The sequence below is a fragment of the Seriola aureovittata genome, chromosome 23 (genome assembly GCF_021018895.1).
Source record: "Seriola aureovittata isolate HTS-2021-v1 ecotype China chromosome 23, ASM2101889v1, whole genome shotgun sequence".
Lineage (NCBI taxonomy): Eukaryota > Metazoa > Chordata > Actinopteri > Carangiformes > Carangidae > Seriola > Seriola aureovittata.
Genome location: NC_079386.1, coordinates 430,129 through 447,608, shown reverse-complemented (window position 1 = coordinate 447,608; position 17,480 = coordinate 430,129). Strand labels below are relative to the sequence as shown.

The window sequence follows — 17,480 nt, the reverse complement described above, 5'->3', positions numbered from 1 at the left end:
TGAGTACTCATTTAATGCAACCTCATCATATCCTCCATCAATTTCAAATTAAAACACTTCCACTTTAATTGGATTATTCTATTTTTCTCACTAGTAGTAATATTATGGAAAGTCAATTTTACTGATTTTACTATGGGAGCCATTTTATTATAATGAGTGGTATTTTTTTTCCTGTTCCATGTCTGGGAACATGGGAGCATGTTTTGGAGCTATGTTCTTATCTCTTATTTAAATGTAATATTTTTTTGGAGAACTCTGGTATGTGACACTCAGCATGAGCAGCCAGCAAATATGTGCCTGTTTCTATATAATGAAAACTTTTTAAACATGTAACTTTTGAAAATGTGAATAGTTATCTCTGAAAATACAATAGGTTTTTACTGGTTAAATGAAAGTGCTTTGTATGAAACAGGCCACACGTAGAACCAACACATACCATCAAATATCAAACCTATCAAAAATTTGGAAACCACAGACAACTTAGAAGATAAATGAATGTCTTCATTAGTAGTTTTTCTTTTTGCCACTCATCAACAACAACAATCATTCTAAACAACAATCTGTCATGGTTTGCCGTTTCGTTTTAACCCCAACCTAACCCCCCAAGAAACACAGGTCACGGAGAGTTCCCCAAGCAGCCTCAGCCCCAGAACTCCAGCTTCAAGCCCGAGCCTCGGCCTCAGGCCTCCAGGTTTTAGACCAAGCCCCAGGTACCCCACTATCCAGAACCTCTGCTTTCCAGTGGCCAGGAGCCTTTGCCAACCACCCTGGCTGACACATCCGCTGTTCCAGTGTCGGGGGTCTCAGTTGGCATCTCATTGGCTCCTGGCTCAATTCCTGGGTCGACCATCCTGGCTGACGCATAAGGGGGGTCCCGGTTAACTCCTCCCTTGTTCCCCAGTTGATGGTTCTTTATGATCATCATTTCAATTAGATAATTACTCCTTTCAATTCCTCAAACTAATGCTGGCTGCATGAACTTTATAGAGGAGCCAAGCTGCTGCTTTAAGGACTCAGCCTTAGCACATGGTACGCAATCTACCAGGTGAGCTACCAGGGCGCCTCATAAATAGGAATCATGACAGTAGGGATGGAAGCCCAAAGATAAATCGTGACACAGTAAAATAATCAAACATTTTTATGTTGCTTTGATATAATCAAACTCTGTTTACCCATTGTTCTTAGGGTGAAGTATAAATAAATGTATCCCTGATTTGAAAGTGATATTTTGCCTCATGATGATCACATACTCACATACTGTAGGTTACAGTTAATCCTGACATCAGGCAGCAGCAGCTGAAACCAGACTTCAGTCTCCTTTTTATCCTTTTTTTTTACTGCAGTGTTAATGACTGACTGGCTCCACACCAGGGTGGGTGACTTGATGTGTGTGTGTCTGTGTGTGTGTGTGTGTGTGTGTGTTTGTGTGTGTGTGTGTGTGTGTGTGTGCATGTGTGCGTGCGTGCCTGACACAACATGCACAGCTGGTGGTGGGTTGGTCACATCTAAATCACATACCATTTATTCTCAGGCATGCTTCCCTTTCAGCAGTCACTCACTCACTCACTCTCTCCCCTGACTTCTGCCTCGCTCACTCATTCTCCTTTCCCTCATTCACTGAACCTTTAGCGTTCCCTTTCTGAAAGTTTTCAAGTCTTTCTCTCTGTTTCCTACAACCATCCATCAGTCACTGGGCTTCCTCCTCACTCACTCTCCCTAGAGGTCACAGGTGACACAACTTTACACACAATGTTGGTCATTGGTTAAGTTTAATTCTAGATTTAAACCACAGATCAGTGAACATGAAAGCAAAACTAAAGAATTTGGTAACTGAATTCAAATAGAACTACAACTCAGATCCTGGTTGCTCAGAGTCACTAAAGGAATCAGTCCTGAATCACATTTGCGGAACAGGAACAAATTTTTGGCTGTATGAAGCGTTTAGGTCTAAACTATACGAGAAGTCATACGGTGTTCGACAGGGTTCAGGCTGAGAATAATTTTCCCATTCTCTCACACCAATGTTATAATGTAGTCATTATAAAACAGATTTGAGTGAGTGAGTGAGTGAAATGAGTATGTGTGAATCTGGGAGGTAGAAGTCGTCTGGCTAACTGGCACAGCACAGCAGCAGGTGCTAAATGTTAGCAAACTACTGCAAAGTGGCTGAATATGGTGTGGTGGCTTCTGCCAGCTCAAGACCTGGGGCCGGTTTCACAGAGATATGTCAGACTGGTCTGGAGTGTTGTTCCAGTCTTAATTGTGCTCATATATCAGTCTAATATCCTAAAAATAAAGACTGACAGATTTTAAGACAAAAACATTAGACACCTTACCCCCCAGGCTAACTCAGGCCTAAGACCAATGTTACCATGGTAACAATCAATGACACCTGCGCTGACCAATAGCACCCAATAACAAAATACAGGAAAACATGGCGCATAATTTGTGGTTTGCTAACATTGTTATGGAGAGAGCAAAGACAAGAGAAAGTTTTTAGAAACCAAATCAGATTTTATTTTGTTGTTGTTGTTTCACTCTTCAAATTCACTAAGTCTTGAATTCTTCCAATAGACAAACATGTTCTGCTGAGGGTAAATGGAGCTCAGTGGTTGAATGCGGTACCTCGTCGGCCATTTTTTTTAATTTTGAAAAAGTTTTAATTTTCCAAGAATTCATTCACAGTCCGGCTTAAGATAGTGAAGAACTAAACTGCTTTGTGCAACAGATGAATTTAGACTCAGTCTATCTGAGGTCTGACTGTTTGCTCTATCTAAGCCACAGTAAAGGCTGTCTTTAAGAAACCAGGAAAGAGATATGTGAAGGTTAGCCAACTCAAAGTAACATTACACTGTCAAGTTCAGCTGAAAAATTTGAGGTGCTCGCTGACAGATTTTGCCTCTAACAAGCATCACAAGGTTATATGGTAGCTGCCATGTGTGATGGTAACCTCTGAGATAAAGCAGCAGAGAAGTATGTGTTTGCAGCAGAGTGTTGCTCAGTCTTCCACTGCTATCAAGTCTGTGTCCCGTATGTACTGTAAATATGCATCAAGCTATGTGCGTGCATGATTGTGTAAACAGCGGTACTAACAGGGCAGGGTGCTGAAGTGAAGCAGGTCAGTGCAGTCTGCTTCAAGGGGGAGTTGAGAGGGAGGGGGTCACAAACCCCCTCAAATAGGCTGAGAACCAGGGATCTGGGCCACATTATCAACCATGAAAACAAGTCTGATCATAATTATGTAGATGATACTCAGCTTTACACAAATTGTGCTGATAATAGTAACATACTTTTACTTAAGTAAAGGATCTGAGCACTTCTCACTTCACTCACCACGGTCTAACTGTAGCTTTACTTGTGGTGGGGAGTTTTAAGGTTTTTGTTGGCATTGTATTATATTATTGTATTTGACTGCGATTCCTGCCTGAGTGTTTGTCCATTGAAGTTTATTGAATCAGAGCTGAGAGAGCTGAAGTCTGACCAGTGTGATTAGCTATCCAGGTTAGTTGTTTCATATATTTCCAGGCTTCAACCAGAACTGCTCTGGCAACTGAAGCAGCAAGAGAGGGTCAGGAAGTGAGAGCTACGGTGACCTTGAGAGCTCAAGGCACTGCGACTTAAAAAAGCAAATACAAACAGACAAAACAACTTCAGAAAACATCTTCATCTGTGTCATCAAACACACAACCTGTGGCCCTCTGCTGCATGAGGGGCCCAATCAAAAATGTTGTCTCCTGTCCATAATTCCTAATGTGTTTTGACTCTCACATGAGCATCTGGCCAATCACATCTCAGAATTTCAGGTTTGACCTCTGTTACCCTGTACACACACTCCTGCACTGGTGTGAACCAACCGTTTTAAATGTCCCTGTTGCACATGTCCAGTACATGCACTTCAGCGTGATATGTTGTATTATGAAGAGATAAAGAGACCAGGACACCAACAGTGTCTCTACAACCCACTGGGGGAACAACGGGATGGGAGAGTAGGGGAGGGAGAGCTCAGAGGAAGAAGGGATGGACAAAGAGCGTGAGAAACTGTGATGTCACTCCCTCTGGTTGGATTCAAGTAGAAACAGAAAAAAAAACAGAAAAAAAATGTGGTGGGAAAAGAGTCCAGAGACCAGATTACAGGGTCAATGGTCTGCAGAGACCTCACAAACAAGTAGTGAGGCTGGTTCTTCATTAAGTACATCACCTCACCTTCACCCTAACCCTAACCCACCTCACCATTCACCTCTTTTGGTTGGTCATAGTGATGACATCATCCCAAAAGCATGTGGGTTAATGAAGAGCATGAATATTCACAATCATTAGCAGGACCATGTGTGTGTGTTTCAGCCTTCAGCTCATCTACTGACCTCCTGTTTCCTCTTGTGTGTTTGTGTTAAATTGAGATGATCAACATGATTCATTATGGAGAAAAGCCAACAATATAAAGCCCCCACAAAGTGCTCCCAGCCTCTGCTACTGTATGTTCTTTATACCCAATAATGTGAACATGTTGGATGGACTGATTTTTTGTAGTGAAGATTTTTCCATTCTTAAAGTCTTAGCAGAGTCAGAGGCTGTACAGCCATAAAAATCATCAAGAAATACCATGTAAGTCCTAAAGTAACAGATTGTTGTTTTCACATTTTTACACTCTTTGTAACTAGCTTTCGGGATCAGATTACAGTGTGTCTGCTGCTATCTTAACTTGTTTAGCAAGGTTGCTGGATGCTTTTATTTTGGAGGGAGAAGTGCTCTGAAATGCCATGCTCATTATCACAAAAACTCATCTCCCTGCTCCACTAATTGTCTCTTTAAAGATAAAAAGTCCATGGTGTATAGTTGGGTGACACATCATAGGCTTGGGCTGATATTCAATAATATTGAATATAGGCCATGTGAAATATTTTTTTATAATAAATTTAAATTTTGTTGGTTATGTCTAGTTTGGGAGGAAACCAACCAAAATGGCTATGTTGGTTTCATTAATTTATAGTACCAAATGCAAGTTTAAAGAAGCTCTTTGTAAGTTTTGCTATTGCTACATAGCTAACGTTAGCTATTCTGTCCTCACAGTTGTGTTTCTGAGCAAAGCCAGACAGATAGACAACAAAAACTCCAGTAAACCCGCGTTCTGTAAAAAGGTGTGGCTTTAATGATGGTAGTTTCTGTGAACCTGAAAAATACATCACAAAACACATTTCAGTAAACTGCACACAGCTCATATATGAAATAACATTTTAAAAAGACACAGAACTACTTCTAAAATGTCCATAAACTTCAACCCTTTCTCTTCAAAGGTCGCATAACAGGTAAATGTTTTAATCTAACACAAATATCGAACACCATCAGTAAGTCAGGTATACTAGCATATGAGTTCTTATCTTAGCACGGACTTCTTTAGAAATACGACCCTTAAGTTAGCTAGCAAGCTGAAAAGTAAAGCAAATAACCAGCATATGTAGCTTTCATTCAGCTAACAATTAAAATATATTCCTTCCACAGAACAATCTCCACATTCAAACACTCATTCTGACAATAATTCACATCTTTACTTACAGACGCATCTACTCCAAGACTTAACTGAGAGGTGATAATTGCTCTGCATGCACATTACTCCACTGAAAACAACATTGAAGATGAAAAGTGAAAGTTAAGAAAATTAAGAACTACCTAGAATGTCCACTAGGGAGTAGAAATGCAAACTAAACAGGGATCAGAACATGAGCATTAGCAGCTGTTAACTTAGAAGAAATGTTATGAGTTCAGTATCAAACTTCATTCCTTTACTCAACAACAGCTGTCTCCTGAGTTGTTCCATTGTTAAATCTTTATCACATCTTTTCTTCTACTGAAGTTAGCATGGATCTTCAGATTTTTTCTTTCATCTTGAGGGGAACGCACAAGGAGCGCTGACTTATTTACACTCAGAGGCCGGCTGACCTCAAACTTCTACTGAACAAAAGACATCAAAGGGCGGGAGACTCAGCGACCATTATCCACAGGTTAGCTCGCTGACTTGTATCAGCTAATGTTAGCGCTTGCCCCAGCAGACCTCTGCCCAAACAGCATAACGTCTGTTAAAAGTTAGCTTTAACCCATGGTCCCATGTAAAAAGAACTGGCAGCAGTTCTGCTGGAGTTGCAGGTGAACTTGTGTAAGCCATTGCTTTGGAATGCGGACTGGTAGGGCTTCTGAGTGTAGATAAATCAAGTGCTTCTCGCTCTCCCCCTCAAGCCCCCACTCTCTACACCAAAACAGTGTCAAAAAGTTGTAACTGAAAACCAGTGACACTTAAAAAATTGTAATAGTGTAAAAGAAAGTGTCACTGAAAAAAGACATGAAGAAAAAATCAAGAGGTTGACATTGAAAAACATCATAATCCAAAAAATATCCAAATTAAACAAGATAGATAGTATGATTGTAGTTTTTTTAATACCAGTTTTTTTTAAATCTTATAAATCTTTAGCAACACAGATTGTTTTGTTCATCATTTATTTTGTGATTATGAAATGATGCATCATCAGTTAACACTTGACAAAACAAACATCACTTTATTGAGTGCCCCTGTATTCTCCTCTGCAGACTAGATTTATTAGATGAAACAAACAAAGGAAACCTCAGAACAGTAGACCAAGCAAAACCACCGCATCCTCATGGGTGGGGGAGGTGTCATGCTTTCATTATAATCTCATAGAAATACAGGGGACAAAATGAGTTAAGCAGTTACTGTTAATGGATTTTACAAGTGCATGTAGTGAAAGTTAACCCCCACACAACCAACAACCACTCTAGCTGTGGTCGCAGCTGGGTGACTAGTCAGACAAGACTTTGACAGATGGTCCAATGGGACGCTGGAGAGAGAAGGAGGGAGGAGAAAGGGGCTAAAGAGAAGGATGGATGGAGGATGGAGAGGAGGAGACAATGCTAATGGATGCAGAAATGTGTGCATGTGTGTGTGCATGTGTGCGTGTGTGTGTTTGTGTGTGTGTGTGTGTGTGTGTGCGTGTGTAGGAGGAGAGTCATCTGTTCCTGAAAGAATGAAAGAAAAAGAATCAGGGTTATAAACCTCACGGGAATCGAGAGGGACAATGTCGCCCTGCTGATGCTGAATTTGCACTTATATGAATGTTTAGACACGTGTGCCCCTCCCTCACACACACTCGCACACACACACACACACACACACACACACACACACACACACACACACACTGGAGTTTTATCCCCCTCTCTGTATTTAGGTTCATCATCTGATAGTTTTTATCATTGTAATGAAGAATAAAGATGAACAATGGAATGAACAACAGCTTTCATTCATGATAAACTGGACATTAATTTAATCACGTGGCTGCTCCTTCATTAAGCTCACAGCTTTATAATTAATTAATATTTTGATTATGTCACAAACATAGTTAACTATTCTTATTGTCATTGGTGCGTATTAGCATCAATATAACTTTGAATCTCCTGTCATACAAGCTACATTCCATATACAGGCCAAGGCCCCGCCCCCTTGGGTGCCAGTCAAAAATACTCGCATTGTGGCCACACCCACCCCCTCAATGCTCCCTCGAGCTGGCTGCACCCAGAAGACGCAGGTAGAAAAAACCACTGCTCCCTTTTTTTTCCGGTTGTGACTATCAAAATAAAATTCACATTAAGTGTGGTGTATATATTCTGTAAATAAATTCAAGCATGATTAAGCATTTAGTGAACATATACTTCACATTTCTTCACACCAAGTTGCAGCTGCTTCCAGCAAACATGTCAGTCTAAAATATCAAATTATCACCTGCACGAGTGTAACTATAACAACCCCTTCCTACTGATATTTTTCTACTATAAAAACACAGCCACAGATACATTGATCACATTGTTACTTTTCTCTTTTTTCATCATTGTTGTTACTATTTAAAGACAGAGATGTGGTTTGTTCATTAAGTCATAAGTTCACATTTTAATGGTCTGTCATAAAACAACACTCACCTGCTCATATGTCTGTTTAAGGAGTAACTGGTCACTGTGGTCGGCTGTCTGAAGAAATTCCCCCTTCAGCTTTGAGAAAAAATGCGTTCGTGGAGTTCAGCTGAGGATACGTGAGGCTTCAATCAGTGTGGGGATCTTACAAAGTTTCAATCTTATTAGTACCAAATTGTCTCTTTTTGTTACTGCACCCCCACTGCAGCACAGCATGGCATCACTGTCTGTAAAAACAAATCCAATATGCAGCATACCAATAAAAGAAAACAAACATCAGGTTGCCACTAGTTTCAGTTCATGTCAAGGTCACAGCCAGGACTTAGAAATACTGATATCATGAGTTAAAGTCCCACACTAATCCCCTAAAAATTGGATATTCATAGTTTATTTATTGTGTTTGGTGCTGAAAAATATTGTCTTCAAGAGGAGTTATCCAAATTTACTATCATAAGACTTTGTCACTATAATTACAACCAGATTACATAGTGATTTCAAAGAAACTCTCTAGGATATAAGTGAGAAAACTGCACCTGTAAAATAAAGTGTTACTATTTAATTTGCACACCTGGTAGAGTGTGTGCCATGAAGGCGTAGTCCTAACCACAGTGGCCTGGGTTCGAGTCCAACCCATGGCCTTTTACTGAGTATCTCTCTTGCTCTCTCTCTCTCTCTCTCTCTCTCACACACACACACACACACACAACACACACACACACACACACACACACACACACACTGGAGTTTTATCCCCCTCTCTGTATTTAGGTTCATCATCTGATAGTTTTTATCATTGTAATGAAGAATAAAGATGAACAATGGAATGAACAACAGCTTTCATTCATGATAAACTGGACATTAATTTAATCACGTGGCTGCTCCTTCATTAAGCTCACAGCTTTATAATTAATTAATATTTTGATTATGTCACAAACATAGTTAACTATTCTTATTGTCATTGGTGCGTATTAGCATCAATATAACTTTGAATCTCCTGTCATACAAGCTACATTCCATATACAGGCCAAGGCCCCGCCCCCTTGGGTGCCAGTCAAAAATACTCGCATTGTGGCCACACCCACCCCCTCAATGCTCCCTCGAGCTGGCTGCACCCAGAAGACGCAGGTAGAAAAAACCTCTGCTCTCTTTTTTTCCGGTTGTGACTATCAAAATAAAATTCACATTAAGTGTGGTGTATATATTCTGTAAATAAATTCAAGCATGATTAAGCATTTAGTGAACATATACTTCACATTTCTTCACACCAAGTTGCAGCTGCTTCCAGCAAACATGTCGGTCTAAAATATCAAATTATCACCTGCACGAGTGTAACTATAACAACCCCTTCCTACTGATATTTTTCTACTATAAAAATACAGCCACAGATACATTGATCAAATTGTTACTTTTCTCTTTTTTCATCATTGTTGTTACTATTTAAAGACAGAGATGTGGTTTGTTCATTAAGTCATAAGTTCACATTTTAATGGTCTGTCATAAAACAACACTCACCTGCTCATATGTCTGTTTAAGGAGTAACTGGTCACTGTGGTCGGCTGTCTGAAGAAATTCCCCCTTCAGCTTTGAGAAAAAATGCGTTCGTGGAGTTCAGCTGAGGATACGTGAGGCTTCAATCAGTGTGGGGATCTTACAAAGTTTCAATCTTATTAGTACCAAATTGTCTCTTTTTGTTACTGCACCCCCACTGCAGCACAGCATGGCATCACTGTCTGTAAAAACAAATCCAATATGCAGCATACCAATAAAAGAAAACAAACATCAGGTTGCCACTAGTTTCAGTTCATGTCAAGGTCACAGCCAGGACTTAGAAATACTGATATCATGAGTTAAAGTCCCACACTAATCCCCTAAAAATTGGATATTCATAGTTTATTTATTGTGTTTGGTGCTGAAAAATATTGTCTTCAAGAGGAGTTATCCAAATTTACTATCATAAGACTTTGTCACTATAATTACAACCAGATTACATAGTGATTTCAAAGAAACTCTCTAGGATATAAGTGAGAAAACTGCACCTGTAAAATAAAGTGTTACTATTTAATTTGCACACCTGGTAGAGTGTGTGCCATGAAGGCGTAGTCCTAACCACAGTGGCCTGGGTTCGAGTCCAACCCATGGCCTTTTACTGAGTATCTCTCTTGCTCTCTCTCTCTCTCTCTCTCTCTCACACACACACACACACACACACACACACACACGGTTGCTCTAGGAATTAAAGCAAAAAAATAACTTTACAATGAAAAATTGATTAACCTGGCTGGGACACACTCTTTATTCAATGATTTTATCTTCAAAAGTCACAAAACATTGAACAAGTGCATCCCAGCAGGTTCATCACATTTTAGTGTCCCCTGGAAACACTTCTGTTGTGTTGTGAGTATTTGCACCCTTGCACAATGTGTTGTCAATTTGATGAAGATGTTTTCTGAAGTTGCTTGTGCTTTGTCTATTTGCATGCGTTTTCTTAAGCTGCAGTGCATTGAGCTCTCAGGGCCACCGTACATAACAATCTGATTGAGAAAGTCGTATGTCAACTGACAAACTGTAGGCTACTGATTTCAAGAGATTCTGTATGTTGCTGAAAAGTCACATAAAAAAGGCAACAACTACAAAACAAAAGGCAAACACTGACCCAACAAAAAGGTTAAGAATTTCATCATTTTTATCACATCAGATTAGATCAGGAGTTTTCATAGCCTGAAACTGTGAGCCTCCCCTCAGACAAACTTTGGAAAAAGCCACCCCCCCCAACCCCACCTTAGTTTACTTGCTTTGTTTTGCTCAATTCCTGGATGCCTATGGGATCATGATAACGTTATTTGATCCCTTAGATACTCAACAACTGAGCCAAGACAGCCAAACTGCTGTTTGATGGAACTGGAGACCAAATTCATAAAAAGGTCTGTGCTAAAGCTTTTCTGACTGCATGGGAAAAACAGTAAAATTCACCAAAACTACTACTACTCTGAACTATCTCTTTAACCAAATCACATACATTTAGGCCAATATACCTGATCCCCCTTTGATAACTAATGTAATAACTTACAATATTTTTTTCCCTTCCATTCATTGAGCATCCCCTGAAACTGTTTGGAGCCGCCCTGGTGAGGCCCACCTCTCACTTTGAAAACCTCTGGATTAGATTATTAAGAAAGAGTCATTACATCCTAACAAGCATTAAATCTGCTCTACGCAGCGTTGTTATGAAACATATGACATTAATGCTGTGAACCAAACTGTGATTTTATTCTTTAGAGGTGGCAAGTTTTGCGCTTTTATTTTGAAGGAAACACACAGTCTTCCCGTAATACTGTTGCGAAATGTTGGCACTTGACGCAACTTCCTGAAAGATTGACAGCTTGAACCGCTCTCTATCTTTCATGAGTGCAACCTACAGCTCCCGTTTTGTGAGAGGAGCAATCACAACTCACGTCGTTTGGAAAATTTGGATTTAATCGAGTACTTTTAAGAGAAGTTTAGAAGGAGAGCGCTCTGTGTGGAGTTTATAAGGATCTACGGGGCATGAAAGTGGAGCGGACGCTTCAAACAAAGTAAAAAAGGGGGTAGACCTGTCCGTTTGATGGCTGCTGGGGATGGAGCCCAGCTGCCGGCCACAGTAGCGGCCAGCCGGAGCGTGGAGAAGGCGCTGGAGGAGGCTGCCGCCAGCGGGGCTCTCAACTTGTCTAACCGAAAACTGAAGGAGTTTCCCCGAAGCGCCAGGAACTACGACCTGTCCGACATTACACATGCAGGTCGGTTTCCTTTTCACTGTTTTCCTCTAATTTACAAAGCAGCAGCAGTAGCAGCAGCAGCAGGAGTGAGCTAGCTGTTATTACGAGAACCGTCTTTTGTTTTATCGCCACCTGCCTCTTTTCTTCGAGCGGGGAAGGCGCATCCTTCCTGAACCCGACACATTTCACCACACTCCCTCAGAAACTCAGCAGCTTTACTTAATTCTGATGGCTGTCATAACTGGGCATCTCTTAAAATATACTGTTAGACTTCTTTCAAATTACCAGGGTCTGTATCCTTCTTCGGCACATGTACACTCCACCAAACGGCAGTTGTATCAATAAAAACACGTTTAAACTGGCCCAGCAAACTGCAGTGTGAACTCTGTTGCCGTTAGCAGGCAGTGTGCACCAGTTTAAACGCGTTATATTTAAAAAATAAATAAATAAATGAAAATAAAGTCCCTGCTTGGTGGGCTAATCAAAGTAGAGGTGTATTTTATGGGGTATTTACTTTTCTCTTTAAGCAGAGCCATATGAGTTCCAGCTTTTTAAAAATAAGACTTGCGTGTTGTTCTTTTAAACTTCAAAGAAGAAAAGGAAAGAAACGTCAGACATACCAGTTCCTCTTCCTCAACAATGAAGTCTTATGAGGGAGGGAAACTTCTCCACTGCCATGTAACATTAGGGCTTCTCTGTCTAGGTTTGTGTTGTTCATAGCTTCACGTATTTCAGTGTTTTCTGTATTGAGTGATGAGCTGATAATGTAGCATCATGGCAACCATTTACTACCCAGCCTGAATGTGTCACCTCATCTCTCTGAGCTAATTTGTACAACAACAACAGAGAGTAAAACTTAATAGTGAAGTAGGTGCGGATTAAAGGGAACTACCTTGGCCTGGCCTGGGTGAAAAGAGGATTACCCAATCCAGGTTGCTGAAATCAATCTGGCTACGCAGCGACCAACACCCCCTCTGCTCTGCTGATGCTTTCTGTGCTCCGGTAATTATGACCATCTGCTCATAACAACCTAGGTCTAGGCCCTGCGGGATGAGGAGGCCTTGAACACATGTAAACACACACACACAGACACCTGCCACTAGAGCAACCCAACCCTAATGACTCTGGAGGTGATGAGTATATCCCATACCTACGGCAATGCCACTTGATCAAGATGTGTTTATCCAAGTGCAGGTCTTTGGATAAATGAGTAATCCAGCTATAGGTAATTCAGTAATACAGGGTTGTCTGTGGTTCAAGGGGAGCTCTGTCAAGTCTGACAAAATGTCCTCCGATTATGTCATAGTGATGTCATCAGAGTTTTCAGCTCAGACTTGGCATGGTTTTGGCATGGAGCTTCAACACTGGACATTTACCAGGTTGGGAAGGATCAATGAAAGATGCCATAGACTTGAAATATGGGAAGTACAGGATCCAGTACTAGGGAATAAAAGTCAGTATCTCCCATACTTAGCTTTGCCATTAATCATTATTCTTTAACACATCTTGTGCAAGTTTAACCAATGAAGTCTTAATTGATTTACATGAGTTTTTGAGGTGGACTTGTTAGCCGAATTCCAAAGGTCCAGTAGGGGTATTGCAAGTGATCCTATGCGGAAGTCCTGGGGAGTCCCTAGAAAAATAAGGAACAAGTACATTTCAAGGACTTTCCCGGATACCATTTTTGGGGCTTTTAAGCATCAGTGACAGTTAACCATGAACTTCTGGCTGACAGAGACGAGGTCAAAAATCAGACTTGGTTATACTTTGTTGCTGTGCTTGTAAAGTTACATGAGAGCTGTTGCACACAGCTATAAGATTGATTGTCTTTGTCTGAGAATGACTAATAATAATTAATGTTGAGGCCACATGATTAATGTTGGATGTTTATTTCTTCATGGGCTTACTTTGGGGATTTTTGTGGTAATGCATATACAATAATAATTAAAATTTAAAAAAATGCAGCATTTGAATACTGATTTGGATGTCAGTTACCATGGCAAAGATCAAATCTGCTTCCCATGGTCTTCTTCACAGAATGGTGCTGCAGGATGTATTATGTTTATCATCATATGACTATGAAAACCAGCAAATACTCAGCTTTGGGAAGCAGGAAGCAGTGAATTTGTGGATTTTTTTGTTGAAGGTGTACCTGAGCAATTTAATGATACACTTCCAAGAAGAAGAAGAAGTAGAAACTGAGATAAGAAAAACAAGAGAATCAGTGGAGGACTGTAATTCGGCTAACAAGTCCACCTCAAAAAACCCATGTAACCCTTGCACAAGAATAGTGATACCTCCACCTCTCCTTCACTGAGGTAGCCTGACATATATCTCCAGTCAGGATCGAGTGCCATAAACACTGGATCCTGTATTTGCCAATATTCAAGTCTTTTTGTTAACCTCTGTCAAACTTCACACCTGTAGTTTGTAATGCAGTGTTTCTGTTGGTCTCCAAGCCCAAGGTCTTCCAGACAACATTGGCACAGACAACATTACACACACTCTGTGTGCCTGTCATTGGGGGTGTGCATGAGTGTGCTGGGACTGGCCAATCATAGAATGTAATTCTGTGCGAAACACTGCATTTGCTCTTCTATGGGCCCAGTTGTGGACATTTAGTCTTGAGTAAATGCTTTTGCAACAGCTTGTCTGTACGGTCATGTGTAGTGTAAAGTATATGTGTATGGCAATGTCTAGTAACTGTAACTAAGTTAACTCACTTGTCTGAGAGTCGTGTGTGTGTGTGTGTGTGTGTGTGTGTGTGTGTGTGTGTGTGTGTGTGTGTGTGTGTGTGTGTGTCATGGTGGATGGTGACAGTCCAGACTGATTCACTAGACTGTCATGATGCTTTTCGGGTAGCCTGCAGTCTTGCTAGAACAGGATCTTGCTAGGTCTTGCGGACTCTGTCAAATGTCGTCCCGCCTCCTGACCAAATTCTAGTACTTGTTTTCTTGGAACTCGGTGGATTTGACATTTGTAAATGTAATCCGTGCATCAGGCAGAGCCATCCGAAATTGCCAAAGATGAAGAATACTAACGCACTGGACCTTCTGCCTGCGGAAGGAGGTGGCAACCTGATTTTGTGGCCCTTCAAACAGGTGAATAGGGTTGCCACATATCCTATATAATACAAGATCGTCATTAATTTATTAATCATTTGGTTAAAAAATATCAGTGGGTGGGTCTCTGAAGCCTAAAGGGCCATTTTCAGATTTCCTGTATTGTCCAACCCACAGATTCAGTTTACTATTTTCACATAAGATAGATAGATCTAGATACTTAGATAGATAGATAGATAGATAGATAGATAGATAGATATGGATTGCTTTATGATTTCTGCACCAAGACAAAAAAGTATCTTGATTTATCTATATTTGCCAAAAACATATGGAGCTGTGAGTTTCCTGAAAATGACCTAAACCTCAATCTTATCTATACAGCCAACTCTTGATGCCTTTCGTTCTCATACCATTGTTATTTACCTTTAGCAAGCTCACAAATCCAGTAGACAAAGAGCAACATGAGCTTCCCATTCAAGTCATTTTTCTGGCCAGCTTATGTTTCAGTCCTACGACAGATTTCTTTTTTCCTCAATGTGGCTCTAATACTCCGTTGTACAGTCCTTCTTCTTTCAGTGTAGCTCTGTTCTGGTCTCCACCAACTCCTCAGAAAAATATCTGGCCCTGTAGCTGCTAAACCTGCCACTTCCATCAGACACTCGCTCATTACCAGTTGGGCTGGTATTGTTTCCACCTTGAGTCTGTTTGCATGTGTTCATGGTGCAATTGTGGTCCTGGATACACCTACTGTTGCAGGCACTTACTTCAGGAGGTGTTTATATGTCTGACTGTCTGGACAGTGTGTCAATGTGTCAGCATCACAACCTGCAAGATACAGTCAAAAAACTTGACAGGTGCGTAGTTGAGATCAAAATGAGTTCAAGGATGGGTGTGGTCTGATAAATAGAGACCATATTGTGATGGGATCATATCAGCTGTGACGTCAACATGTTGATGTTCTGACCCATGAGTACTGAGTAGGCAAGTAATTGGTGGTGGACAGGTAGACACTTAGCTTGTTTGAGCTTGTTTGCTGAAGTTGGCCATCCATGTGGAGGGTTGTTATTTATGATAACACTGTTTCATCTGTGTGCTGGCTGCTGAACTAAAGCACTGACCTGAAAGCTGTCCAGAGCTGCAGAGTTGGCTGGTGATACTTTGTACGATCCTGCAGGACTGGACCATAAACCAAATATCTCAAATTACCAACATTATTAATGAAGACCATGTGATTAAACCGAGTGCAGCTACAATAACCATCTGGTCACTCGGTCATTAATTAGGGTGAATAAATCAGACACATTTTCAGGCAGATTTTAGAGAGGCACATTTAACAGAATATAAGAAACTGGACATTAGCACAGCTGATCCTGAGCAGGGTGATGTGCTGTGGACAGGATGTCAGTGAAGCTGTATCACACAAAGACATGAATATAGCGGCTAACCTGGAAGAAGGCTCGGCTGTGGAGGCCCAGCAGTGTTTATGATAACATCAACCCCCCTTAGCCCCCACAGGAGCAGCTTCCCTCAGGAAGGTCAAAGGTTCTCACACACACACACACACACACACACACACACACACACACACACACACACAAAGAGGAAGGCTTGCGTCTTGCTGAGTGTTTCCCAGTAGCTCAGAGCAGTGGAAGGGAACAAAGCTCAGCCTTTGTGTGTTGTGTATGGTGTATGTTGCGTTTACTTTGTGGACTCATAAGTCTGTGTGTTGTTGCAGTGAATATACACCACCCACCTCTGGGCAGATGCTTTATCCATCAAATGCTTTATATATATATATATATATATATATATATATATATATAAATAAGGGGTGGGCGATATGGCAAAAATATATCACGTTTTTAAAAAAAATAAAATCACGATTTCGATTTTATCACGATCTTAAATTGGAAAAAGAAAAACAGACAATTTAGACCAAAGAACCTTTCTTAACAGATTTTATTTCAAATAGACAGTTTTGCCTGCATGTGCAAACAACGTAAAGTTTAAGGTAAACAACAACAACATTCTAATAAAGTGCACTCTTGCAAAACTAGTAACAGAAAGTAAAATATCAATCAAGGACATTACTGACAGTCATTTCTGTGCAAACTTTGCAAATTACATTTGCTTGTGCTTGATCAGTTGCGGAAAATCCAAACCAATTCCATATAATGGAGGTGGAATTTTTTTTAGCGACCAACTCCGTTTGGCTTTCAGCCATCGCTCTCCATGTGCTACCGCTACACACGCAAACAAGGAGGCGGGTAGGAAAGCGTGTCACTGCCCATAATTCGCTATGATTGGTCGGTCAGGTTGACAATGTCAATATGTCTGGTGCGTCAGTGCATCAGCATAGAACTGCAATTTATAGAATGTGCCCTAGACGATCCCACGATCTCTAGTATGTAATAAAAGCACTTGATGTATCATGACAAATGTTGTATTGCTATTTATTACTACATGGGCTATTTGGGATTTATGGGTTAAAGATGAAAAGAAATCATTATCCAGCTGATTGTTGAATAACTTCATGCTGAAGTGCTCAAAGCATTGTCTGAACTGTTGTTCAGAAATCCACAGTTTCAGTTTCACATCCCTTTAATCTGAGACTCAATCTGTGAGGCAGATTCAGTGATCTGGGGCTACAGGTATTTACAGAACAGTATAACCACTGTCAACTGTGGTGCAGTGG

General features: G+C 40.7%; 1 protein-coding gene across 2 annotated transcripts in view; it reads left to right on the top strand.

Annotated features, from left to right (window-relative positions):
- The first annotated feature begins 11,337 nt into the window (after window positions 1–11,337).
- Window positions 11,338–17,480, top strand: part of lrch4 (leucine-rich repeats and calponin homology (CH) domain containing 4) — a 64,163-nt gene continuing 58,020 nt past the window's right edge. For both annotated transcript variants that reach the window (XM_056368734.1, XM_056368733.1), the window contains exon 1: window positions 11,338–11,744. In XM_056368734.1, the coding sequence (XP_056224709.1) occupies window positions 11,573–11,744 (172 nt within the window). In that variant the 5' untranslated portion in view covers window positions 11,338–11,572. The remainder of the gene's footprint in view (window positions 11,745–17,480) is intronic.